The sequence below is a fragment of the Trachurus trachurus genome, assembly GCF_905171665.1.
Source record: "Trachurus trachurus genome assembly, chromosome: 22".
NCBI lineage: Eukaryota > Metazoa > Chordata > Actinopteri > Carangiformes > Carangidae > Trachurus > Trachurus trachurus.
This window is the reverse complement of record NC_139907.1, coordinates 1,283,177-1,310,383: the sequence shown is the minus strand read 5'-3', so window position 1 is coordinate 1,310,383 and position 27,207 is coordinate 1,283,177. Positions and strand designations below refer to the sequence as shown.

Sequence of the window (27,207 nt, the reverse complement as noted above, 5' to 3'; positions counted from 1 at the left end):
ATGCGCGAGAAATGCTAACAGCTCTAGTTAGCTTCCTCCCGTTGGAAAACAGACACTTCTCGTTTGTTTGACGTTTATTTTTTGACTTTAATTTGACTCGTATTAAACTTTGAGGGGCTGAACCGGCGGGCGGGGCCGGTTCGGACCGGATTATACCAGATTAGACCGGATTAGGCCATGACTGAACCCAGCGAACAGCCGTTAGCCTGCGGTTGTTTTTAGCCACAGTGATGATGGAGCTCGTTTAGCCGCCGGTGAGTTTAGATTCAACGTTAATAATAATAACTGTGGAAAAAAACGACAAAACGACACAGTTTCACGACACAAACCGACATTAAAACACCGTTTCTAACGTTACAACGGCGCGTTTACATGTGTGGTGCTTTCAAGAGCAAATCGGACAATTAGAAATCCTTAAACGCAGCTTTTGCATCAAGTGTTTGGTGTAAATAATAGCCTAATCTTTATTATGGACTCGAAAAAATGGTCCACTCTCATGCACATACATACTTAACATACAAGACAAAACAAAGCAGACAAACAACCAGTAAACAAGTCAGTTAATACAGATAACTAATGAAATTCATAATAAAATAAAAGTTTCCATCGCAGGTGACAGAAGAATCAACGTTCCCACATTTTTTTTCCTCACTTGAACTCATCTCCAGTGCGCACAATTTTTTATTATGATGATTTCTAACAATAAAATACAGTTTAAAGCTGACATTTCTGCAATAACAGACATTATTATCATCATGTAGCCTATCAACATGAAACTTACCTCACTTTTACCAACAGGGCAATTTAAATCCATAATTACATCATATTTTACCTCTAACTGCTCCTGCTTTTAACTACACTTATGCATTCAAGTTATGCTTCTGTATGTTTGTTATGTCTGAATATTTATGTCTCAATTGTTTTGTCTTCTGTCTTTATATGTTGTGTGTTTCATCTCGGCTATATTGTAAATGAGGTTGCTCCTCAATATATCTCCGAGTTTAAATAAAGGTTATGAATGAATGAATGTATCAATCGATGTAATTGATTGATTAATTGATTTATTGATTGTTTCAGGCCGCGGGTTCGATCAGGATGATAAAGTTCGTGTTGATGGTGAACCGGCAGGGCCAGACCCGGCTGTCCCGGTACTACCAGCCCGTGGAGCTGAGCCGGAGAGCGGCGCTGGAGGCCGACGTGGTCCGCTGCTGCCTCAGCCGCAAGAAAGACCAGGTACTGGACCCTGAAGTAGCCTGAAGTAGCCTTTCACACGACGAAGCTCAGATTTCCCACCGTCAGGCGCGGTCCTTAAACTGCTCACGTCTTGTTTAATTCGCAGTGCTCGTTCGTGGAGTATAAAGACTTCAGACTGGTTTACCGACAGTACGCAGCGCTCTACATCGTGGTGGGAGTGACCGACACGGAGGTAAACAACAACAAACAACTATCAATTAATAATAATAATAATAATAATAATAATAATAATAATAATAATAGTAGTTGTTGTTTTTTTTATTCGATCTTTAACACAAAATTATTTACAGTTGAGCATCAATCACAGTCAGTCAACCTTCCATAAAACCATCATTAGTTCAACTAGTCTATACATAGATCTAAAAGGTGCAGGCTGAAGCTATCTAGTTTATAGATGCCTACTACCCTTTAATTCAATTTTCCATTATGATTTCAGAGTCATAGAAAGAAACAAGTATCCAATAATTAACAAATGTAGCCAAAAATAGAATAAATAGATAATTAAACAGTATTAAAGTTGCAATCAGAGTCATAGAAAGAAACAAGTATCCAATAATTAACAAGTGTACCCAAAAAAATAAAAGAAATAAATAATTTAACAGCATTACAGTTGCAATCAACACCCAATTAATCAATCCTCTTTATAGCTTTCTATCATACTATGTTTTAATCTATTTTTAAATCCTGTTGTGTTTTTGCTTTGTTTGAGATCCTCTGACAAGATATTCCACAGTTTTACTCCGCCACAGAAATACACCTGCTTTTTAATGTAGTGTTTATTCTCTTAGCTCATATCTCCCAGCTCTCTTTCCTTGAACATGTTTTGAATATTATTAGGGAGTAAATTATTCTTGGCTTTGTATTTTATCTGTGCAGTTTTACTTTTTACTATGTCAACGAACTTTAATACTCTCAATTTGATAAACAGATTGTTGGTGTGGTGGTTGTATCCTGCATGATTTACTATCCTAATAATAATAATGATAATAATAATAAAGTGTGTGTTTGTGTGTCACAGAACGAACTCTCCATCTACGAGCTGGTTCACAACTTCGTGGAGGTTCTGGATAAATACTTCAGCCGAGTGGTGAGTTCCCACATCACCAACATCACCTGAAAATCTTTATTTAACATTTGGACATTCAGCATGAGTCATATCAGTACAAATATTACACTGAGTAATAATGAGTATGTGACAAAATATACAAAAAACAAAATTAGAATACAAAATAAAATAAGCCATCACATTCAGTGCAGCCGTGTGCGTTCACTTTTCTTGTTGTTGAACAGTCTGATAATCACTTGTGTTGTTTTGTTTCCCAACAGAGTGAACTGGACGTATCCTTGACTCTCATTGGATTTTATTTATTGCAAATAATCCTTGTTTTCTATTTTCTAAAACATTTTTTTAAACATTATTTTCACTGTTCTACTTTATTACATTTTCAATTTTCAAATCTAATTTGACGATTAAGTGAATATTTTTAGTCTCTAACGATGTTTTATAGAAGTGAATCCTCAGATGCCGTTTCTATGGAAACTCTGAGCTGCCAAACTGTCCTGCATGTTAAAGGGATAGTTCAACATTTTGGCAAATTGGCCCATTGCCATAATCCCTATAGTCATAGCAGTAGGTTTGTTACCTTTAATTGTCGGTGCAAGCTATTTTTAGAACGGCGGAGCAGAGCCGTGAGCTGCTCAGAGCTACGCTACGGAGGCTCATTATGGGATTTCTTGGTTTCCACAGTTGTTTTAGAGGGAAATACAGAGACTGCTTGATGAAGAACTGTCCCTGAAGGCAACGTGCATCAGTGGTTTTGCATGTATTTCCCTCTAAAACAACTCTGTGTGGTAACGTTGTGTTATTATCTCATAGCGTGGTGAATGTGCAGCTCACAACTTGTCCACCAGAGCGTTGTGGAGTTTTTGGATTGTGTATTTAATGAGTTTGATGGAGGGAAACCAAGAAATCCCATAATGAGTCTCCGTAGCGTAGCTCTGAGCAGCTCACGGCTCTGCTCCGCCGTTCTAAAAACAGCTTGCACCGACAATTAAAGGTAACGAACCTACTGCTATGACTATAGGGATTATGGTGATGGGCCAATTTGCCAAAATGTTGAACTGTCCCTTTAATGATGACGACATTACTTCCACTCTGCATGATGTCAGAGTTAGTGCCATTGTTACAATCATTGATGGCGTCTCCATGGAAACAGGATGATGATTGACAGAGGCCAATCACAGTTAATTAGCGCCACCTAGAGAGTTGTGAGTTATGATTGGTTGGTTGGTTTCCTTGACGACGTCAGATCATGTTCAACCTGGACCGAGTCCACATCATCCTGGACGAGATGATCCAGAACGGACACATCGTGGAGACGAACAAGAGCCGCGTGCTGGCGCCGCTCACCGCCCTCGACAAGATGGCCGACGGCTGAGGAGGAAACGGCGGGAAAACGACGTCACAGACTTTTCTTGAACTGCTGGGGAATCAAACCTGCGATCCTGCCGTGACACAGTCTGGATTTAAAAGATGTTCATGTTCTTATAATGCCAATAAATCTATCAGCTGCTCCAATTAAAAGTCTATCCACTCGTTTTTATTCGCCTTATAAAGGGATAGTTCAATATTTTTGGCAAATTGGCCCATCACCATAATCCCTATAGTCATAGCAGTAGGTTCGTTACCTTTAATTGTCGGTGCAAGCTATTTTTAGAACGGTGGAGCAGAGCCGTGAGCTGCTCAGAGCTACGCTACGGAGGCTCATTATGGGATTTCTTGGTTTCCCTCATCAAACTCATCAAATACACAATCCAACAACTCCACAACGCTCTGGTGGACAAGTTGTGACCTGCACATTCACCACGCTATGAGATAATAATGGATAAAAGAAACGTATTCTGAAAGACAGAAAAAAATATTAATTATACGACTGAGTATTACAGCCAAATCACAAACTTTGAGAATTAAGTCGTAAATTTATGACTTTTTTCTCGTAGGAAATGTACAACTTTATTCTCGTAACGTTGCAACTTTTTTCTCGTAGGAAATGTATGAATTTATTCTCGTAAATTTACGACTTTGTTCTGTGTTTTTTTTTCTCTCAATGTGACCCTAATACTTACTCCAAAAAACCGAAAAAAATAAATTACTCTAAAAAAACAAAACTTTATTTACTCCGAAAAACTGAAAAAAATTGCGTAAAAAAATAAAGTTTTGTAGTGAAGTGATGCAATACGATTAGAAATGCACTTGTACTAATTATTCACTTTAATATTTTTATCGATCTTTATTTAAAGGTGTACAGAAAAGAAAATTGAATTTAAGCCCACTCTGGGTCATAAAATTAGTGTAATAACTCATCTTTCAGACGTTGTAGGCCAAACTTTGTGCAAAATTCTATTTTTGAGTAAATCCGGGATGAAAGTGTGTTTTTTTTTTTTGCATTGGGTAACGCAGGCGCACGGATTATACGTCAGCCTGTACACGATTCACCAGCCACTGATATTGGATCCGTCATTCAAACGTCTGAGACACGCACACACACACAGAGCTCGGTCTCGCCCCAAGCTTTGAATATCCCGCCCGCTCGATAACGACCAATCAAATTCGTTTTCCTTACTCGGGTAAACTCGTGTTGCAGCTCGTGACAACTCGGCGCGACCGGCGCGACAAACAGGACAAACGGCCATTTCTGTACACCTTTAAAGCAGAAGTAAGCAATCCGGTCGTTTTGGCTAATGCTGCGTTCCAGGCAGGCTTTTGAAACCGTAAATTACAGCTTCAAGTCACGACTTACGACTTGAACGCACCATAACGTCTTGTCAGCCGATGGAGTTAGCAGCCCCCGCCCTCGTCATGGATCTATTGTCCCTACGTCACCACATTCAGGCGCATCCCTTGGCTGCACACACAGAGAGGACTGCCCCTTTATGCCGTTCTCTCTCCTCATTGGATAAAGGTTGTAGGATACAAGGAAAGTTTTCTCCTGGGCTCAGAGCAGAGCAGAGTGACTGACAGACCCGTGTTTCAGACCAAACACTCTATGTAAGTGATTGCTGTCGGAAGATACAACTATTTAAGACTTAGATTAACACAAATATATCGCTTACTTCTGCTTTAATTCGATCGAAGAGTGGACGTAAACATGGTGACGTCATAATTTCAGACCTTTAAGCCCCGCCCCCTCCCACCTCCTCCACAAATCACAGGACTCGGTCTTTTTTTACTTCATACTTTGCAAACATTTTAATGATTATTTTTTTTGGAGCATACACATTTGAAAATATCTGTTTACCTCAAACTGCAACTTGAGTTAAATAAATGTTTATAATATACAAAGAAAATACAAGGAGAGCAGAGCTTCTTCGTCTTCTTCTGTTTCTGTTTCTCTTTCCGTCGTCACTCCACCAGTGTTTCTGTCTCTACAGCTTCATCGTCAAAGAAAAAAAAAATTACATTTCTCGTAGGAAATGTACGACTTTATTCTCATAAATTTACGACTTTATTCTCGTAATGTTATGACTTTATTCTCGTTAATTTATGACTTTATTCTTGTAAATTTACGACTTTATCCTCGTAGGAAATGTACAACTTTATTCTCGTAAATTTACGACTTCATTCTCGTAAATGTATGACTTTATTCTCGTTAATTTACGACTTTATTCTCGTAAATGTACGACTTTATTCTCGTAATGTTATGACTTTATTCTCGTTAATTTACGACTTTATTCTCGTAAATGTACGACTTTATTCTCGTAATGTTATGACTTTATTCTCGTTAATCTACGACTTTATTCTCGTAAATTTACGACTTTATCCTCGTAGGAAATGTACAACTTAATTCTCGTAAATTTACGACTTTATTCTCGTAATGTTATGACTTTATTCTCGTTAATTTACGACTTTATTCTCGTAAATGTACGACTTTATTCTCGTAATGTTATGACTTTTTTTCTCGTAAATTACGACTTTATTATCATACATTTACAACTTTATTTTCGTAATGTTATGACTTTTTTTCTCGTAAATTTCGACTTTATTCTTGTAATGTTATAGCTTTTTCTCGTTATGACTTTCTTGTAAATTACGACTTTGTCATAAATTTACGACTTTATTCTCGTAATGTTATGACTTTTCTCGTAGGAAATGTACGACTTTATTTTCGAGAATTTACAACTTTATTCTCGTAAATTTACGACTTTATTCTCTGAGTCTGTGTTTTTTTTCTCAACGTGGCCCTAATTACTCGTATAATTACTCAAAAAAACGGAAAAAAAAAAAAAAATACTCAAAAACCAAAACTTTATTTACCCCCAAAAACGGAAAAAAAATGCGTAAAAAAAAGTTTTGTGGTGAAGTGATGCAATAAGATTAGAAATGCACTTGTACTAATTATTCGCATTAATATTTAAGCCCCGCCCCCTCCCACCTCCTCCACAAATCACAGGACTGTCTTTTTTTACTTCATACTTTGCAAACATTTTAATGATTATTTTTTTTGGAGCATACACATTTGAAAATATCTGTTTACCTCAAACTGCAACTTGAGTTAAATAAATGTTTATAATATACAAAGAAAATACAAGGAGAGCAGAGCTTCTTCGTCTTCTTCTGTTTCTGTTTCTCTTTCCGTCGTCACTCCACCAGTGTTTCTGTCTCTACAGCTTCATCGTCAAAGAAAAAAAAAGAAAAAAAAGAAAGAAAAAAAAAGAAAAAAGAAAAAACACCAAATGCAAAAATCTTGAACCAACAGGTCGTCGGCAAAAACAGCCCGAAAAAACTGTCGCACACACGCAAACACACGGAAACGGAAAAGCAATAAAACAAAAAATAAAATAAAAACAAAACAAAGAGGAGCAGGAGGAGGAAGAGGAGGAGAAGGAGGAGGAGGAACTGAAAACAGAAGCTACAAGTCAAACCAGACAGGAGGAGAAAGGAGGAGAAAGGAGGAAAGAGGAGAAAGGAGGAGGAGGAGGAGCATCAACACACACACACACTCTCACGCAGCAGCCAGGTGAGGAGGAGGAGGAGGAGCAGGTGGTGACAGATGATGAAGATGAAGGAGGGAGGGAGGGAGGAGGTGTTAAATACGTGAGCAGCTTCTCCTCCTCCTCCTCCTCCTCCTCCTCCTCCTGCTGCTCCTCCTGCAGCGGTCAGTCTCTCGGCTGGTTCTGATTGGCTGGCTGACGGACAGAGGAGACTAGAGGAGGAGCATGCTCAGTGCGGCGGTGGAGGAGGAGGAGGTGGAGGAGGTGGAGGAGGAGCAGCAGCAGGAGGAGGAGGAGCAGGAGGAGCAGGTCAGTTGAGGTGGAAGCCCTTCTCCATGGTGGCGGCGAGGAGGCGCTCCCTCATGATGTCCTCGGAGGAATATTCAGGAAGCTTCAGGTAGTGAACACACGTGTTGACCGACGGGTAGCTGGAGTCGGTGGCGTCCACCTGAGGAGGAGAGGAGGAGAGGAGGAGGAGATACTGTTAGAGCAGGAGGTACAGATACCTGGGGGGGAGAGGGGGGGGGGGGGAGCAGAAGATGGAAGTGGAGGAGGAGAAGGAAAGAGGAAGGAGGAGGAGGAGAAGGAAGAGGAAAAAGGAGAAAGAGGAAGGAGGAGGAGGAAGAAGAGGAGGAGGAGGAGAAGGAGAAAGAGGAAGGAGGAGGAGAAGGAGAAAGAGGAAGGAGGAGGAAAGAGGAGGAAAAAGGAGAAATAGGAAAAAGGAGAAAGAGGAAAGAGGAGGAAGAGGAAGGAGGAGGAGGAAAGAGGAGGAAGAAGTGGAGGAGAAGGAAGAGTAAGAAGGAGAAAGAGGAAGAAGAGGAGGAGAAGGAATAGGAAAAAGGAGGAGGAGAAAGAGGAGGAAGAGGAGGAGAAGGAAGCGGAAAAAGGAGGAGGAAGAGGAAAAAAGAGAAAGAGGAAGGAGGAGGAGGAAAGAGGAGGAGAAGGAAGAGGAAAAAGGAGAAAGAGGAAGGAGGAGGAGGAAAAAGGAGAAAGAGGAAGGAGGAGGAGAAAAGGAGGAGGAAATAGGAGGAAGAAGAGAAGACGAAAGAGGAGGAGAGAGGAAGAATAGAAGGAGGAAGAGGAGTAGTAGTAGTACTAACAGTAGTAACCATAGATATAAACACGTAGTTGCTGCATTCAGGTGCGTCAACACGGCGGCCATCTTGGGCAGGGGGGTTCTGACCATAGACACACATACGTCAGACCCTGTAGAACAAGTTTCAGTGTATGTATGCATGTGGGTGTGTGTCTGAGTATGTGTAAGTGTATGTATTATATGAAAAAAAATATATATATATTAAAAAAGATCAATCTATGTTGTATCATAAATATGTGTCTGACATTTATAATAAACCAAACGGCTTGAAAGTCGGTTGAATATTCAGTGAGTTGTGGTGATTTTAATGGTTGATAGACCTCTAATGCAGGAAGTCAACACGGCCTCCCCCTCACCAAGATGGCCGCCGCGTTGACGCATCGTTCCTATGGACAGCAGCGTCAGAGGAGGCATCTATGTGTTTATATCTATGGTTACCTTCCTGATGATGGTGAGGCAGAGAGGAGGAGGAGGAGGAGGAGGAGGAGGAGGAGGAGGAGGAGTACTAACAGTACTAGTATATAGTAATATTACCTTCCTGACGATAGTGAGGCGGGGGTGCAGGTTGGCGAGGCCGCCGGGCGGCAGCGTGGAGCAGCCGGTGGTGAACTGGAGAAACGCTTTCCTCTCGTCCGACGACATCCCACACAGAACTCTGACGAACCGCAGGAAGCCGGCGCTGAGGGGGCGGAGCCAAGAGTTAGAGGGGGCGGGGCCAAGAGTTAGGACGCCTCCTATTGGTCGGTAGGTAGGTAGGTGTGTGTGTGTGTGTGTGTGTGTGTGTGTGTGTGTGTGTGTGTGTGTGTGTGTGTGTCTCACCTGTCTCGGGTGTAGCCCAGCTTTGGCTCGGTGTAGTTGATGATGTCATCGGCCGTCCAGGAAGGTGATTGGTTCCCACAGAGGATCATCTGCACCTCCTTGTGACTGAAGGAGCTCAGCTTCTCCATCGGGAAGACGCGGTTAAAGCCCTCTGGAGGGGGGGGGTTGAAGAGGAGGAGGGGTTAACTGATGTGTTACTGTGTGTGTGTGTGTGTGTGTGTGTGTACCTCTGAAGGCCTCCATCTGCTTCTGGATCCCCGTGTGTGTGTCTCTGTGTGTGTGTGTGTGTGTGTGTCTGTGTGTAGGTGTGTGTCTCTCTGTGTGTACCTCTGAAGGCCTCCATCTGCTTCTGGATCCCCGTGTGTGTAGGTGTGTGTGTGTGTATCTCTGTGTGTGTACCTCTGAAGGCCTCCATCTGCTTCTGGATCCCCGTGTGCATACAGAAGTCGAACATCAGCTCCACGTACTCCTCGGCGTTCTCCATGGTAACCATCTCGTCGTCGCCGTTGGTCTTCAGGTCGACGGCCGAGAAGCCGTGGACTTTAGACGACGGACAGAACTGGAAGTTCAACCTGTAGGGGGACAGTGAAGGCAGCATGAGGAGGTCAGACTACAGTTCCCATGATGCACTGCTGCTCCTCTAACTACAGCTCCCATGATGCACTGCTGCTCCATCAACCAGACTACAGCTCCCATGATGCACTGCTGCTCCATCTACCAGGCTACAGCTCCCATGATGCACTGCTGCTCCATCTAAACTACAGCTCCCATGATGCACTGCTGCTCCATCTAGACTACAGCTCCCATGATGCACTGCTGCTCCATCTAGACTACAGCTCCCATGATGCACTGCTGCTCCATCAACCAGACTACAGCTCCCATGATGCACTGCTGCTCCAACTACCAGACTACAGCTCCCATGATGCACTGCTGCTCCATCTAGACTACAGCTCCCATGATGCACTGCTCCTCCTCTAACTACAGCTCCCATGATGCACTGCTGCTCCATCAACCAGACTAGACTACAACTCCCATGATGCACTGCTGCTCCATCAACTAGACTACAGCTCCCATAATGCACTGCTTCTCCAACTACCACACATACATTATCTTAAGTGTCCAACACTTTGGTTTGTACCAACTTTTGTCTCAGGCCTTAAACACATTGTTACCAGTTTCATGACCAGATTTTAATGAGTATGGACACTTATTAATGTGGGGAGGGGGGAGGAAAGGAGGAGGAAGAAAAGAGGGAGGGAAAAGGAGGAGGAGGAGGAAGAGGGAGGAGGTAGAAGAAGAAAGGGGCAAGAGGAGGAGGAAGAAAAGAAAAGGAGGAATATGAAGGAGGAGAAGGAGAAAGAGGAGAAGGAAAAGAAGAGGAAGAGAAGGAGGAGGAGAAGAGAGGGGAGAGAAGGGGGAGGAAAAGGAAGGAGAAAGAGGAGGAAGAAGAGGAGGAGAGAGGAAGAGAGGGGAGAGAAGGGGGAGGAAAAGGAAGGAGAAAGAGGAGGAAGAAGAGGAGGAGAGAGGAAGAGAGGGGAGAGAAGGGGGAGGAAAAGGAAGGAGAAAGAGGAGGAGGAAGAGGAGGAGAGGGGAGAGAAGGGGGAGGAAAAGGAAGGAGAAAGAGAGAGAAGAGAAGGGGGAGGAAAAGGAAGGAGAAAGAGGAGGAAGAAGAGAAGGAGAGAGGAAGAGAGGGAAGAGAAGGGGGAGGAAAAGGAAGGAGGAGGAGGAGAAGGAGGGAGGAAGGGATTCAGGGATTTTGAAATCTCAGAAAAAAAGAGAGCTTTTTTTTTCTTTCCATGTGAAAACGCTTCTGTACATCCAAGTATTTTGATTATGATTGTCAGACCTTTTGTGTGCATGTGTCTATGTGTGTGTCCATGTGTGTGCGTCCATGTGTGTGTGTGTGTCCTTGTGCATGTGCGTACCCCAGGTCCTCGACGCTGAGCGGAGGTCCTGTGTGTGTCTATGTGTGTTATGTGTGTGTGTCTATGTGTGTGTGTCTGTCTGTATGCAGTGGCGGAGCTAAGGGGTGGCCACCCCACTGGCCACCCCCATGGCTTCCGCGCGCAGAGCCGTTTCCGCACGGACGCATTTTACTGCAGCACACAACAAACTCACCGCGGGAGCAGAGCAGAGGAGCAGAGGAGCAGAGCAGCCAGTTTGTCATAATACGCTGTCGCCAAGCAAGGACACCTTTGGAGGTAAGTTTTCTATGATCACTTTGGTCCGTTCTGGTCGAGTTTTCTTACTTGTTGACTGTGACTTTACTCCAGTTCTGAAGCATTTCAGACACATCTGGTAGTCTCCTTGTGGTACATTAGCGAATGGAGAGTCTGCTCTGTCTGCTCTTACGTTATATTATATTGTGTGTATTTTGTGATTTTTAAGACAAGTCTTTTGCACTTAAAAAAATAGACATCATGATACCATTGATTAATCACCAGCTGCAATGTTTTTCCCCCCCACACATTCAGCACACAATATCTTTAATAGTGACTTGCATGCTGCTACTCTCTGTAGCAGAGCAGCATGAGCATAAACACTCAAATAATGATAGTCGTGTGGTAACTTAATGTATTTTGCTGCTCGCCTTACCTGTCAGGCAAAATGAAAAGAAAAATTGCCTGCTACTTCAGTAGAAAGACAGGGAATGTTGAAAGGAGGGACAGTGGTGAGTACAGACAGGAACAGGATGAGAACACAGATCCTGTAGCTACAGCACACTGTGACTGCCTGCCGTTTCTGCCTTTTGTATCACCTACTGTACTGTTATATGTAATAATGCTTCATAAAATCATTAAGACTTACTGACAGTTTCAACATTTGTGTTTCAGACACTGTCACCACAGAACCCATGCAGGGCTCATCACAAGGTAGGTATGCCCACAGCTACTGTTTACTTTATGTATTGCAATTAATCATTACATTCTAAGTAACAATGCTAGGTAATAGTATAGTATAATTTAAACCCGACATGACTAAATCCTCCTATTAATATTTTATAGTGTGTGTGGTTCAACTGACAGGTGTCAACAGACAACAGACAGACCCACAGCAGGAGATGGTGAACAATGTGTTGCTTGTCTGCCCATCCTGAGGGATCCCTCCTCTGTTGCTCACCCTAAGGTTTCTCCAATTTATTTTCAACAACATTCCAGACCATCAACATATAACTGTTTTGTGCATTTGTACAGTAGCCCTTAAGCCTTGTCTATGACTGGAATCCTTATGTTGACCCAATTTGCTGGCCATTATTTGTGTGTGTTTATACTGTAGCTTGATCAGGCTATAATAAAACAACTGTTTCTCAAATTATGTCTGTGTATTCCTGATACACCAACAGAATGAGCTCATAGTGATCACTACAAGCGGAGCTGATCATCTCCCGAATCCTCTCATCACAGTACACTGTGCAGTTGTCTGTATATTGTGCTATTTGTAGTGTAAGCATCTTTGTTACTTTACTTGCAGGAATAAGAAAAAAAGTTAGATAAACTGAATATTAGTTGATCTTTTCCATCATTACCTGCGTTCTAAATATTATGGAGGTGTGTGGTTGTAGTAGTAGGTGACCTAAATATCGCTATATTTTACAGTGAGACATTGCCACCCCACAATGATCACATGACCATCATGGCCACCCCACAGAAAATTTCCTGGCTCCGCCACTGTCTGTATGTGTGTGTCTCTCCGTACCCCAGGTCCTCCACGCTGAGCGGAGGTCCTGATCCCAGTGGATTCCTCAGCATCAGGTCCTGGAGTCTCGTGTTCTTCTCGTCTTCAGACAAACTCTTAGACGACAGAATCTGTCTCCTCTTCACCGACAGCTCCCGCACCTCCTTCAGGAAGGAGGCTCTGGAGGGGGGGGGGGGGGGGGGGGGGGGCAAATAGAGAGGAGGAGGGGCAAACAGAGAGGAGGGGGGGGCAAACAGCTGGTTAACATCTGCTCATCTGAAACATCTGTGTGGTTCATCAACAACACGACGACCAGAGGAGACGAGAATAATCGTTTCAAAGCAGCATCGAGTTTCTAACGAGGCGATTCTGAACCGATGTCACGTGATCAATATTTAGATTCAGATTATTCAAGTTTGACGATGTCGATCACATACAGAGACAGGGATTCACTCTTTCTTGAAATTTTACCACTATTTCTAGAATTTTTTCAAAACTTATTATTTTGAGAAATTTTACCACTTTTTTTTTTTTTTTTTTTTTTTAGAATTTTACAAGTTTTGAGAAATTTTTACCACTTTGTCTAGAATTCTTTTTTAACTTTTTTTTGAGGAATTTTACAAGTTTCTATGAAAAAATTTTTTAAACTTTTTTTGGGAGAAATATTACCCCTTTTGAAATTTTTTTTTTTTAGAATTTTGAAAGTTTTGAGAAATTTTTACCACTTTTTCTAGAATTTTTTCAAAACTTTCTTTTAGAGAAATTTTACCACTTAAATTTTTTTTTTTTTTTTAGAATTTTTTAAAGTTTTGATCATCACGGCGTCTCACCTGTGGGGGTTGACCAGCTGGAAGTCGTCCCAGGTCAGGATGCCGTGGTACCAGGCCGGAGGTTTGGGTTTGGGCGGGTCCATGATGAACTCGGACTTGGAGTCCTCGTCGAAGCTGCCGACCGAGTAGGTTTCCTGGCTCTCCTCGGTCGAAGCCTCCGACTGCTCCGACAGCAGCAGCAGCGGCTGCAGCCGGTCCGGGTCGTGGCCCGGCGGCGCCCCCGAGGGCGGCGGCGAGCGGCCCCGGTACAGCAGCTTGCTCATGTTGGACTTGATGTCGCCCATGCACAGCAGCTTGAAGAAGGGCTGCGACACGGGCAGGTCCACCAGCCGGTTGTCCTGGATGCACTTGGCCAGGAAGACGCCCAGGAAGTGGAACAGCTTGGTGATGCGCTCCAGCTCCTCGCTGTCCTGGGGGAACGGCGCCGGGAACAGGCCGCAGGAGCGCTGCACGTAGAAACCAGGAGGCTTCAGGCCGCCGCCAAGGTCCACCTGCAACCAGAACCACAACCAGAACCACGGTCAGAGCACTGAGGCAGTGTGTTTTATTTATTTACACTCAATGAGAGCTGCAACTAACGATTAATCGATTAGTTGTTTGGTCAATAAAATGTTGTAAAACATCAACCAGTGTTTCTCAAACCACCAGACATTGTCCTCAAATGTCTTGTTTTGTCCACAAACCAAAGAGAGACTCAGTTTATTGTCATAAAGGAACAAAGAAACCAGAAATATTCACATTGAAGAAGCTGAAATCAGAGAATTTGGACTTTTTTTTCTTTAAAAAACTACTCAAACCGATTATTTGATTATTTCCAAATGTGCTGTATAAATAACGTGGATTGGATACAAGGAAAGGAAACTATTGGAAGTCTAGATAAACCTTCAGTCTGGACTTGAAATTAATCAGAAATGAAGTTTATCCGTGTGTCTTGTTGTAAGAATGGACCTGAGAGTTAACTGTTAAAGAATTCACTGAAAGATTTGGGAAGAAAATGTGCAAGATTCATGGCCTATAAATCTCTCTGCCCCCTAGCAGCAGCAGATCTCTTTGCTCCGTAGGTCTAGAAACGAGCCATAGGAACTTTTTGAGTCTCCAACACCGTTTGTGTTGACCAATCACAGCGCTCTATCTGTTTAGAGAGTCGTTGGGCGGCTTAACGCCATGACGACACACTTGCGACGATGAAAAACATGACAAGAAGATAGACGGCTTTGGCAAAGGAATCGTTTGAATCGGCGTTGGCATCAACTTTGAAAGAATTAAACTTGTCATTTTCTCTAAAAGTTGAGCAAGAAACTGCACTCGAACTGCACTCGATGCTGCAATCGGTGTTTTGCCGACGGGATATGGGAAAAGTTTAATCTACCGACGTCATCCTGCTCTTTGCTTATCCCCAGTTGAGATCTGAGCACTGGATCTACTAGATTTTGTATTTTTCCTGTAAACAGGGTTCCTACACATTTGAAATTTCCAAATTCCATACTTTTTCCAGACCCTAATTTCCAGACTTCTCTGTAAAGAAATTCAAATAATTTGTGATATGAGTAAATAGTTGAAAAATAGTTTTAAAAAACCATGCAATTAATCATTTGTTTTCATTATTCTGTATGTTATTATGTAACCAAATCATTTCCAGGAGATTGTAGGTACAATAGCGCATATAAAAATAATTAATCCAGATAACTTCAGATGAGACCAAACCCAGATAACTATTAAGATAAATATATTTCCATACAATAATTTCCATTTTCCATACTTTTCCAGACTTTCCATACTTGCGTAGGAACCCTGTGTAAATATAATTGGATGTTTTTACATTTAAGGATTATTTATTTATCTGGAACCAATCAGAAAATGTTATTATACTAGAATTATCTTCATTCCCTGATCAAAGACTCAACATGTCGGCGTCCCACCTGTCTGGACTCGTCGTCGGGGAAGTCGTCGTCACACAGCCAGATGCCGAGCGACGTCCTCTGGAACTCGGCCGCCACCAGAGCGTAGAACTCGAGCGTGGGTCCGAGCCCGGTGCCCTCCTCTCCCTGGAACTCCACCTCCAGCACCGACTTCCTGTCGGCGTGCAGCTGCATCACTGACTCCGCCCACTCCATCATGGCTTCTCCCCGGGGAACTTTGACGCGCTCGTGTTTGAGCCGACCGACCCGGAACTCTCCGGGGTCGTCGCGCCGCACCGTGGTGGACGGGCGGGAGCGCTCCATCGTCGCCTCGCGCCGGTTCTGCAGCCACACGATCGCCCTGCACACACACACACACACACACACACAGACAGAGGTCAGAGGTTAGGTTTTATCTGATACCGGTGCTGAAAAGGTGCCGGTGCTTAAAGGGATAGTTCAACATTTTGGCAAATTGGCGAAGACAACTCTGTCTGGTAACGTTCTGTTATTATCTCATAGCGTGGTGAATGTGAAAATTTACGAGAATAAAGTCGTACATTTCATACGAGAAAAAAAAGTTGTAAATTTACGAGAATAAAGTCGTAGAATTGCGAGAATAAAGTTGTAAATTTACGAGAAAAAAGTCGTACATTTCCTACGAGAATAAAGTTGTAAATTTATGAGAATAAAGTTGTAAATTTACGAGAATAAAGTCGTACATTTCCTACGAGAATAAAGTTGTAAATTTATGAGAATAAAGTTGTAAATTTACGAGAATAAAGTCGTACATTTCCTACGAGAATAAAGTTGTAAATTTATGAGAATAAAGTTGTAAATTTACGAGAATAAAGTCGTACATTTCCTACAAGAAAACAGTTGTAAATTTACGAGAATAAAGTTGTAAATTTCCTACAAGAAAAAAGTTGTAAATTTCCTACGAGAATAAAGTTGTAAATTTACGAGAATAAAGTCGTAAATTTACAACTTTATTCTTGAAGTTTGTGATTTTTTTTATTTGTCAATGTGGCCCTAATACTACCAATTTGCCAAAATGTTGAACTATCCCTTTAAAAAATAGAAAACATACAAACCAAAAACGGTGCCTTTTTTTTTTTTTTTTTTAAGGCATTTTGTTGAAATGCAATGACGTTGAAGTTGAACATAATCTTAATTTAAATATTATAAACACAACTAAGACTAAGGAATAAATCCACCAATATAAAACTAGAGTTCACCTGGAGGCTCCGAAGGCCGTGCAGGTGAAGTAGAGCTGTCGCGTCTCAAACGGGATCAGGAAAGGACACTTGGATGTGAGCTGCTCGCACCAGTCGGGCAGAGCGCCGCTCGCCAGCGCCAGAGGCTCCTGGGAAGAAAACAACAAACAGAAAAACACAAGGTCAAAGCTGATCAACCAAATCAATCAGTCAATCAATCGATCAATGAGAGCAGCTGACGAACCTCGATCTGCTGCAGGATCTTGGTGGTGACCTTCTTACTGGTGAACTCCTCCGGGGCGGCGTTGAACTGCAGCTCGTCCATGTCTGAACACACAGAAATACAGCAGTTTGTGTGTGTCTTTTCTTTTTAAAGAAAATCGAGTTTTCATAATACACACTATTTAGTAGTTTATTCGATCTTTTACACAAATTGTTTACAGTTGAGCATCAATCACAGTCAGTCAACCTCCATAAAACCATCATTAGTTCAACTAGTTCATAAATAGATCTAAAGCTGTAGCTGAAGCTACCCATCTTATAAATGCCTAGGCTATCCTTTAATTCATTATTTCAGTAAATCCATTAGAGCTCTTCATGGTTTCAGATTCATAGAAAGTAATAAGTATCCAATAATTAACAAGTGTAGCCAAAAAATAAAATAAATAAATAATTTAACAATATTACAGTTGCAATCAACACCCAATTAATAAATCCTGTTTATAGCTTTCTATTATACTATGTTTTAATCTATTGTTATGTTTTTGCTTTGTTTGAGATCATCTGACAAGCTGTTCCACAGTTTCACTCCGGCCACAGAGATACACAGGCTTTTTAATGTAGTATTTATTCTTGGTTGTTTTAAGTTAAGTTTCCCTCTTAACTCATACCTCTCCTCTCTTTCCTTGAACATTTTTGAATATAATTAGGGAGTAAATTATTCGTGGCTTTGTATTTTATCTGTGCAGTTTTAATTTCTACTATGTCAGCAAACGTTAATACTCTCCATTTGATAAACAGATTATTGGTGTGGTGGTTGTAACCTGCATTGCCCTTTTTGGCATAATGTAAATAGGTTGGAAGTTAGTTTCAAGGGTTAAATTAAAAAAAAAAAAAAAAATTGAATATTTGGTATTCATGACCAAAACTGAAGTGTTATAAAAAAAATTGTGTGGAAAAAAAAAATCAATGTATGGTTTTTTTTTTATTCATAATGGGACTCATGAACATACAAAAAATAATAATTTGTTGCAAATGCGCCAGATTTAGCTCAAGAGCTCATTTCCATCTGTGTCCCAGTCGAGGATTTGTGTTTTTGAAATTTGAAAAATAGTCAAACGAGGAACACAAACCTGGTTCAAGCTTCAACCGTGTGTGTCTATGTGTCTGTGTGTGTGTGTGTGTGTCTGTGTGTGTGTGTGTGTGTCTGTGTGTGTGTGTGTCCGTACCTTCCTGCAGCGTGCGTGCGTTGGACGCTGCGTCTCCTCCGATGATGTAGAGGATGCGCAGCAGCTGCAGAACGTCCTCGACCCCGCAGGCGTTCTGGCTGCAGCCGGCCTTCGCCTGCGCCGCCTCTCTGGCCGCGCCCAGGATCTCGCTGCTCTGATTGGCCGACAGCGAGCTGGGGCTCAGGCCGCCGGACCGGCCGCCCACGCCGTGTTCACAGAAGTCCTGCAGACGGGAAACAACAGCGTCACTAGGCAACCGGGTCACAACAACGGTTTCTGTTTCCTGTGAGGTCAATAAAGTTATTTTGTCCATTTAAAAAAAAAAAAAAGAGTAAAAACTCCTGAAATTTGAATTTTTATTTTTCAGCTCCTCAAACTTTAACCCCTCCTGTTGTCCTCCTGGGTGAAGGAAGGAAGGAAGGAAGGAAGGAAGGAAGGAAGGAAGGAAGGAAGGAAGGAAGGAAGGAAGGAAGGAAGGAAGGAAGGAAGGACAAAGGGAAAGATGGGAGGAAAGAAGGAAGGGAAAAGGGAAGGAAAGATAGAGGGAATGTGGGAACAGATTGGGTCAATTGGGTCAAAAAGGAAGGACGAAGGGAAGGAAGGAAGGAAGGAAGGAAGGAAAGAAGGGAAAAAGGAAGTAAAGAGAGATGGAGGGAGGGCACCGATTCGTTCAAGGAAGGAAGAAGGGAGGAAAGAAGGAAGGGAAAGGGGAAGGAAAGAAAGATGGAGGTATAGGGAACAGATCAGGTCAATTGGATCAAAAGAGGAAGGAAGAAGTAAGGATGAAGGGAGGGAAGGAAGGAAAGAAGGAAGGGAAAAAGGATTGTAGAAAGAAGGAAGGAAACAGATTGGGTCAATTTGACCTAGAAAGACAACAGGAGGGTATTTTATTATTTATTATGTCTTAGGGATGGGCAATGATTTTTTTGGTAACTGTTTAATCTACAGGCTGTTAATTACCTGATAATGTCAAGAATTAACGTTTAGTTTCATAGTAACGTCACGTTTTCTCATAAAGTTAAAACATTACACGTGATTTTCATGCTTTCAATGTTTTGGGAAAGGCCAGAACTTTTCTCCATCAAGTCCTTGAAATGGATCAATATTTCTTTGCTACATTTCTCTACATTATTACAGCTGCAACTAACGATTACTTTCATTATTGATTAATCTGTTGATTATTTAAATGATTAATCTATTAGTTGTTTGGTCAATAAAATGTTAAAAAACATCTGTGTTTCTCAAACCACCAGACGACATCGTCCTCAAATGTCTTGTTTTGTCCACAAACCAAAGAGAGACTCAGTTTATTGTCATAAAGGAACAAAGAAACCAGAAATATTCACATTGAAGAAGCTGGAATCAGAGAATCTGGACTTTTTTTCTGATTATTAGATTATTTCCAAAACGTTTTTATGTTTCCAAAATGTTTATGTTTTGGAAATGTGCTATATATGTGCTATATAAAAAGTGGATTGGATTGGATACTAGGAAAGGAAACTATTGGGAGTCTCGATGTATCAGATAAACCTTCAGTCTGGACTAGTCAAACTGATTATTTGATTATCAGAATAGTTGATGATTAATTTAATAATAGATTATTGTTCGATTAATTGATCAATTGTTGCAGCTCTGGACTTAACTATGAAATTCACTGTTACTTCTTGGCTATTTCTAGACATTATCATGTAATTAATTGCCTGTTAATTAAAAGGTTACCGATTTTCAAATATTCACGCAATGAATGAAATTAATTAAATAAAAAATTGAATAGTTTATGAGACAATCGTCTTGTAGATGTTTCCTTTTCACTGTTGCAGAAGGAGAAACATGGAGAGACCTCAACAACCGTCAGAAAGTTCTGTTTGAACTGTGTCAAATAAAAACCAAATGAAACTGAGGAGCAGCAGAAACTCTGTGACGAGAAGTGGAACCGGAGAATATCGACGTATTGACGACAAGAGACTTCGTTGAGTTCAGATGAGCTCTCATTCAATATTCAACATGTACAATATGTGTGATTCTCACCATCTTCCCGCTCTCCTTCTCCTTGTCGGCGTCCTTCAGCTCTCTGTACATTATCCTGCAGCACAAAACAACCACGGTTAGAACGGACGCTCAGATGTCCCAGCGACACCCAAACGCCTCACCGCCCCCCTCAGCCCCCCCCCCCCCCCCCCCCCCCAGACCCCTCCCCCTCCTCCTTACGTGTAGGTGGGCTCCCAGATGCGGCGCAGCTTGTCGGTCTTGACGCTGCCGTTGCAGGAGAGCTGCAGCAGCCGCTGGACGTAGTAGAAGATGGTCGACTTGTAGTTGGACAGAGGAAGCTCCACCTCCCGGGTCGTCCCCAGACCCGCCACCTAATCAATCAATCAATCAATCAATCAATCAATCAATCAATCAATCAATCAATCAATCAATCAATCAATCAATCAATCAATCAATCATCAATAATCACAGAAATATCATGATGCATTCAAGTACTAACTGTTGAAAGTGAAGTTTCCCATCTGTGTTTACTTCATGTTTGAGATATCAACTGGATAACATTTCATTTCATCTCTATGTTTTAGAAGTATTGTACATTTTATAATGTTGTTATGTAACTTTAATGTCTTTCTTCTTACCTTCTTTTTTCTACTAAAAGCCTAACTAGGGACGGGAGTTGGAAACTAGCGTTAGCTATAATCTCTGTAGGGAAGTGTCACTATGTTAACCTGCATTGTCCCTATCAAATAAACTGAATTAAATTAAATTACACAGATCTATTCCACTGTCACATGTTCATGTCTTTAGGGAACTAGTTTCTCTGACAAGTGGAACAAACATTAAAGATCTTACTATTGTTGGCAGCCAGGAAATGTATAACTTTAAATTGGAAAGAATCTGAACCCCCAGTAACAATGAACTGGTAACAAACTCATTGATGCGGCGCTGTTTTCCACAGCTTTAATCCTGGTGCAGCAGTTTAGACCATTGTTAACAGTTTTTGTAGAGCCATAGTGTATTCTATATTATAACTATGGACACAGACTATGGCTCGTTTGAAAGGTGAATCTTTCTGCTTCCAATGGAGACAAACCATTTATTTCTACATGGCTCCGTTCCTGAGACATCCAAAGATAAACAGTGGAAACCAGTTTTCATCTAAACCCCTCTTTGTTTTCTACAAATGGAGATGTAATGTAGCGTCTTTTATGAAATATGAGCTGTTTGTGCTCGTCGCTCTTCTAACACTTACATTTCTGGGTCAAAGGGCACGTGTGAGATAAATACTGTTGTTCTATTCACAAACCCACCATGGGGGGGCGCTACAAAACAACAATAACACAACCACTGCTGGACCGGGCGGGTGAAAGCAGAGCGGCTGAGCTTGTCGTAGTTTTTTGTTTGGTGTGAAATTTCCCACGTTTTTTAGTTTTAGTTTCTTGTTTTTGTTTCGTTGTCAGTGTCTGTTGTGTTTCGAGTGCATATGTTTGGATATTATTTTGGTTTCTCTGATGGCTGTGAAAGGGACCGGCCCCCATTTAGGACTGGAAAACTGTGATACGAGGTGGTTTCGCTTTTCTATCAGTTTGTATATGTCGTCAAGCTTTTTTTATTGTGTTTTATTTGATATTTCTGTTTTATCCTCTGTGAGGGAGCATGAGATGTGGCGGGTTGAGTTCTACGTATACAGATACTTCAAAAGCTGATGATCAAATGTGAAAAAATATAATAAAAAAAGAAGAAAGAACTGAAATGACCGTGAAGCGCCTGAACGCCTCAGCTGGTGGTCAGGTGGTCGGTGCTCTTACCTTCAGTGTGAGGGCGAGGTGAGGGGACGGAGCGCACTCCACCTCCTCCTGCACCTCGGAGCGAGGAGTTCCTGCAGAGACAGAGAGAGAGCGCGGTGCGTTCAGGGTCAACGGGTCACCTGGGGATTCATTAAATCACAAGAGCCGTGAAGCACCAGATTATTGTCTTGTTTTGTTTGTGTGTCTGTTTTATGTTTTGTTGTTTCTGTTTGGGACCGAATCTCTTGTTTTATCTATTTCATCTTGTTCTTTCTCTTCAGTGTTGTCGTCTATGTGCCTTAGTGTCTCTCTCACATGTTTTTAGTCCATGTGTTGTGTGTTTGTCTTCCTTGTTTTAAATCCATGTGTTACTGTTTACCATCAAATAGTGTTAATGTGACCCGCTCTGGCGAAATGAGTCGGAAGTCGCAACGTTATATTTTTAGATAATCAGCTGATAATGTGGAAAATCAATAAAAACTAAAAGATTTTTTTTTTTGCTAATTTCAAATAAATTACATTAAAAAACAATATCCCAAAGTTTCATAGTCCAGATAATTGAGGAAAGGCAGGTAAATGACGATTAAAGTTGACTTACAACTTTTAACCCTCTAGAGAGGAGCACAACATGAGGCTGAATAACTTCTGAACCTGATAGGGACGAGCTGTAAACTGCATCTGAATCCTGAGATTCTCCGCTTTCCGAGGGTCCCTGAATGGTGCATTTATGACAACAAGGGTAGCCACGTGTAATCACGTAGTACGGGACCAGATGCTAAACCGAACGTAGCATCGATGCTAAACCGAACGTAGCATCGATGCTAACGCTTGCAGATGTTTTACAAAACATGAAATATCTTCTGAAGCGTTTGTGATAGAGACGAGCTGTAAACAGCATCTGAATAGTTACATTCTGCCTTCCGAGGGTCATTGAACGGTGCCTCTACAAGGTACTGTAGCCTACGTGTAATCACATGGTACAGAACAGACGCCAGATTCACAGAAGGCTTTAAACCGAGTCGTTCTAAATTGTTTGAACGCAATTTTCTCAGGTTTTCAATGGAAAGCAGTGAGTGGAAGACCACAATTAAAATCGTTTTCATATCTTAAAAACTATCCAATGTGTGACTTTGACTAGGGTGTTATTTTAAAGCTTATTTTCTCCTCTTTCCATTGATACCAACATCTCAATTTTGAAATCTGGGTCACTGTGACTCATTTTGCTGGATCAGGTCACATATTGTGTTTTTAATCCTTTTGAACACTTGTCTAATGTTGTTCAATAAAGTTTTCAATCAATCAATCAATCAATACTCACTGTGTGTGTGTGTGTGTGTGTGTGTGTGTGTGTGTGTGTGTGTGTGTGTGTGTGTGTGTGTGTGTGTGTGTGTGTGTGTGTGTGTGTGTGTGTGTACCTGGGGGAGGGATCTCCAGGTCCGTCGTCTGCTGGACGTTGGTTCTTCCGGGTCGCGGGTCGAAGGCGGGAACCAGAGCGGAGAACTGTCTCTTGAGGACGAAGTCGTCGTCCCACGTCCTCCTCCGTCCTCCTTTGGTCTCGTACTCTTCCTCCTCCTGCGGGAAGAAAAAAAATCAATCAATCAATCAATCACTGTGGAATAATATGAGTAACTGAAATCAAAAACATTTAGAGTGTGATCATGTTTAAAAAGAGACATAAAGAAATGATTCTCCAGAGCTACATTGAATAATTCACACAAGGTGTTTGCTACTTGCTTTTACTATTTGGATTAAAATGTGGCAGGAAATGGTTCATAGTGTGATGGAGGAATGAAATAAACAATAAATGTAATGTCTTTGTGCTATGATTTTAATTAGAACATATGGTAACACTTAACTTGAATAGGTATTGATCACATTGATATAACAGCTGTCATAACCATCAATGAATACTTATGACAGCTGTGGTTAAGTGTCATTCGGTAAGTTATGTCACTTTTGATGCAAAGTTGACATTGTTTGAGATGTTTTGTTCTGACAACTTGACATAAAGACAATTTAAACTGTCATAGCAGACCTAATGGACAAACTTTAACAAGTATGTCAAGTTCTCATAACAAAAACATCTCAAACAATGTCAACTTTGCATCAAAAGTGACATAACTTACTGAATGACACTTAACAACAGCTGTCATAAGTATTCATTGATGGTTATGACAGTGTTATGTCAATCTGATGAATACCTATTCAAGTTAAGTGTTACCAAACATATAGTTAAAATTATAGGGGTATATTAGATAAGTTTATACTTCTTCCTACTCCTTTTCCCTCATGTAAACTGCGTTGCTTATGAGATGTTATTTTTTTTGTGTATACATTTTTGCTGTTCACTTGTTTCCTTATTATTATTATTATTATTATATTATTTTATCTTTTTTTACATTGTCGTTTACATGATCGAAATAAAGATATCAATCAATCAATCAATGTGTCTGTACCAGGACCTCCTCGTACTCCTGGTCCTCCTGATTGTCGTCTTCGTTCTCGTCGTCGTCGTCGTCGGGCTCGGGCAGATCCTCCTCGTCGTCCAGCTCCGCCAGCAGCGTGTTGGCACGGCAACTGTCCAGGAAGTCTATGGCAGAGTGGGCGGAGTCAAATAAATAAACAGGAACAGAAACAGAAACGTCCCACGGACCTGAACGCATCATATTTCATGTAGAGTTGTCAGAGTTTATCGTAAATTAATCGCACTTTTTTTTTTTAATTAATAATTCTTATCACTTTTTATCTTTACTTAGTAAAGTTTCTGATTAATTATCATCGATCGATTCTAATATTTAATATTGATCAATCACAAAGGTATTGACAACAAATGAGCTGCTTTTGTCCCGAAACCCTCGAACGCCTCACTGCATTCAGCCTGAGACAACGTCGGCTCTGATTGGCTGTGACTCATCCAGGTGTGGACGCACTTTTACTGACAGTTTGACTTGTATAATGTGATACTAAAAAATATATATAATATATAGGGCTGTGCCAAAACATCGATTCACATAAGAATCGCAATTCTCATTTAATACGATTCAGAATCGATATAAAATGTCCCAAAATCGATATTAAAAAATAAAAGAAATGGCCTCCAGTTCCTTAGAATGTAAAAGGCAGCATGTTTAACTGCACTATTTTTTTTTATTTTTAATAAAGAGGGACTTTTAATGTTGTTACTTAAGCAACATGTGATATTGCTTTTATGCAACAGTTTCAACAATTCCATCTAAGCATGGATAAATGTTGAAAACTCAATAAATGTGAAAAAGACACTTCAGTCGTTCTGTCTTGTAAAGCAGACTGGAGGAGATCATGAGGATCCTTTGCACACCGATAGACTGAAGCAGAAATCATGAGGAATCAAATCGTTTTGAATCGAAGATCGATTTTGAATCGAATCGTAGACACAAAACTCAAAACTCAGAATCAAATCGAATCATGAGATAGTAAAAGATTCCCAGCCCTAATTATTTGCCTTTGACCAATCGAGCGCTGCCTTCGTCTTCTGTTAAAAACAGTAACGGCTGCAGCTGAGATCGCCGTCCCATCACCATGGAAACGCACAACACTTACGCCCATCTTCCTCAAAGTGAAGTCTCACAGGACGAGAATTTAATTAGAATTATGGGATATCGCGAGACTAGACTTTATACCAGAGTTACGGCTCATTCATAAAAAAAAACCTCTCAGTGGAAAGAAACGACTGCAGATGGAAACTGGACTTTTATTTTGAAAAACCCTGAGAAGGAAACGACGTCATCGATCAGTTCTGTCATCGATAACAGACCATAATGTTTGATTATTGATTATTGTGAGACACTGAGACGGCCGGTTAGCAGCAGGTTAGCTGAAGCTGTGTGTGTGTGTGTGTGTGTGTGTGTGACCAACCATAGAGGGAGAACTCAGCCTCCTGTCCCGTGTCGCTCTCGCTGGACGTGGACGTCAGGCTGGTCGTCAGGGTGTTGCTTAGCAACTGGCCCACCGACAGACCCGTGGTGGCCGTGGCTACGTTATTGCTGCTGGTTACTATGGAGGTTGACATGGTAACAGTGGAGGTGGTGCCGGTGGTGGTGAGGTTAGGAAAGCTCTGAGCGCCCATGAGAGGAGAAGCTGCAAACACACAAACACACAAACACAGACACACAACAGACAGAGGCGGTTAGTCGGTCACCATGGAGACGAAGCAGCAGCTCGTTAAGCTCCTGGCAGCTGATTGGCTGCTCGTTAAAGGGATAGTTTTCTTTTTTATCTTAAATCTTGATAGTTCAACATTTAGTCAAATTGGTCCATCACCATAATCCCTATAGTCATAGCAGTAGGTTCGTCACCTTTAATTGTCGGTGCAAGCTGTTTTTAGAACGGCGGAGCAGAGCCGTGAGCTGCTCAGAGCTACGCTACGGAGGCTCATTATGGGATTTCTTGGTTTCCCTCATCAAACTCATCAAATACACAATCCAACAACTCCACAACGCTCTGGTGGACAAGTTGTGAGCTGCACATTCACCACGCTATGAGATAACACAACGTTACCACACTGAGTTGTTTTAGAGGGAAATTCATGTAAAACCGCTGATGCGCGTTGCCTTCAGGGACAGTTTTTCATCAACAGTCTCTGCATTTCCCTCTAAAACAACTCTGTGTGGTAACGTTGTGTTATTATCTCATAGCGTGGTGAATGTGCAGCTCACAACTTGTCCACCAGAGCAGTTTGCACCGACAATTAAAGGTAACGAACCTACTGCTATAGGGATTATGGCAATGGGCCAGTTTGACAAAATGTTGAACTATCCCTTTAAGCTCCTGGCAGCTGATTGGCTGCTCATTAAGCTCCTGGCAGCTGATTGGCTGCTCTGCTGAACAGTTAGTGAGTCGACGGGTTAGCGGGTCAGTGAACGCATCACAGCGGAGAGCGGCGTGATGCGTTCACTGACCCCAGGTCAAAGTGGTTCTGTTGTAGTAGTAATCCAGTGTATCTCAGTGTGTGTGTGTGTGTGTCTCAGTGTGTGTATTAGTGTGTGTCTTACTGGCTGTGTGTGTGTGTGTGTGTGTATCTGTGTGCAGTGATGTTGATAGGTTTTCAATGTAGTGAGTCCCCGGGACCCACAGGTGGTGATTTGGGTCCCTGGGAAATTCAATGGGTCCCCAATAGGGTTGTCATGATACCAGAATTTCTGTAAATTTCCACGATTCTCCACGT

The 27,207-nt window shown here is 41.7% G+C and overlaps 2 protein-coding genes across 10 annotated transcripts in view; one reads left to right on the top strand and one right to left on the bottom strand.

The window, feature by feature from the left end:
* ap4s1 (adaptor related protein complex 4 subunit sigma 1) lies at nucleotides 1-3,803 on the top strand. Its single transcript, XM_083997769.1, has 6 exons — nucleotides 1-254; nucleotides 1,078-1,233; nucleotides 1,340-1,426; nucleotides 2,273-2,341; nucleotides 2,581-2,592; nucleotides 3,564-3,803. The coding sequence occupies exons 2-6, from the start codon at nucleotides 1,096-1,098 to the stop codon at nucleotides 3,690-3,692; spliced, it is 435 nt and encodes a 144-aa protein (XP_083853895.1). The 5' UTR covers nucleotides 1-254; nucleotides 1,078-1,095; the 3' UTR covers nucleotides 3,693-3,803.
* A 2,917-nt stretch (nucleotides 3,804-6,720) lies between these two features.
* The window catches only part of hectd1 (HECT domain containing 1), a 59,084-nt gene continuing 38,597 nt past the window's right edge, over nucleotides 6,721-27,207 (bottom strand). For 6 of the 9 annotated variants that reach the window (XM_083998761.1, XM_083998769.1, XM_083998763.1 and 3 more), the window contains 16 exons: nucleotides 25,899-26,120; nucleotides 24,461-24,594; nucleotides 23,420-23,576; nucleotides 22,026-22,144; nucleotides 20,437-20,588; nucleotides 20,257-20,311; nucleotides 18,229-18,451; nucleotides 17,025-17,107; nucleotides 16,802-16,929; nucleotides 15,585-15,924; nucleotides 13,666-14,156; nucleotides 12,857-13,015; nucleotides 9,560-9,732; nucleotides 9,161-9,311; nucleotides 8,876-9,020; nucleotides 6,721-7,693 (listed from right to left, as the gene is read on the bottom strand). In XM_083998761.1, the coding sequence (XP_083854887.1) occupies nucleotides 7,556-7,693; nucleotides 8,876-9,020; nucleotides 9,161-9,311; nucleotides 9,560-9,732; nucleotides 12,857-13,015; nucleotides 13,666-14,156; nucleotides 15,585-15,924; nucleotides 16,802-16,929; nucleotides 17,025-17,107; nucleotides 18,229-18,451; nucleotides 20,257-20,311; nucleotides 20,437-20,588; nucleotides 22,026-22,144; nucleotides 23,420-23,576; nucleotides 24,461-24,594; nucleotides 25,899-26,120 (2,870 nt within the window). In that variant the 3' untranslated portion in view covers nucleotides 6,721-7,555. The remainder of the gene's footprint in view (nucleotides 7,694-8,875; nucleotides 9,021-9,160; nucleotides 9,312-9,559; nucleotides 9,733-12,856; nucleotides 13,016-13,665; nucleotides 14,157-15,584; nucleotides 15,925-16,801; nucleotides 16,930-17,024; nucleotides 17,108-18,228; nucleotides 18,452-20,256; nucleotides 20,312-20,436; nucleotides 20,589-22,025; nucleotides 22,145-23,419; nucleotides 23,577-24,460; nucleotides 24,595-25,898; nucleotides 26,121-27,207) is intronic. The other 3 variants (XM_083998767.1, XM_083998768.1, XM_083998764.1) reach the window with 2 other exon arrangements.

Bases quoted from the DNA above. Each gene is read 5' to 3' on its own strand.
- ap4s1 (XM_083997769.1), top strand. From the start codon at position 1,096: ATGATAAAGTTCGTGTTGATGGTGAACCGGCAGGGCCAGACCCGGCTG. The intron at 1,234-1,339 runs GTACTGGACCCT...TTTAATTCGCAG, and splicing joins TCAGCCGCAAGAAAGACCAG to TGCTCGTTCGTGGAGTATAA. The intron at 1,427-2,272 runs GTAAACAACAAC...TGTGTGTCACAG, and splicing joins TGGGAGTGACCGACACGGAG to AACGAACTCTCCATCTACGA.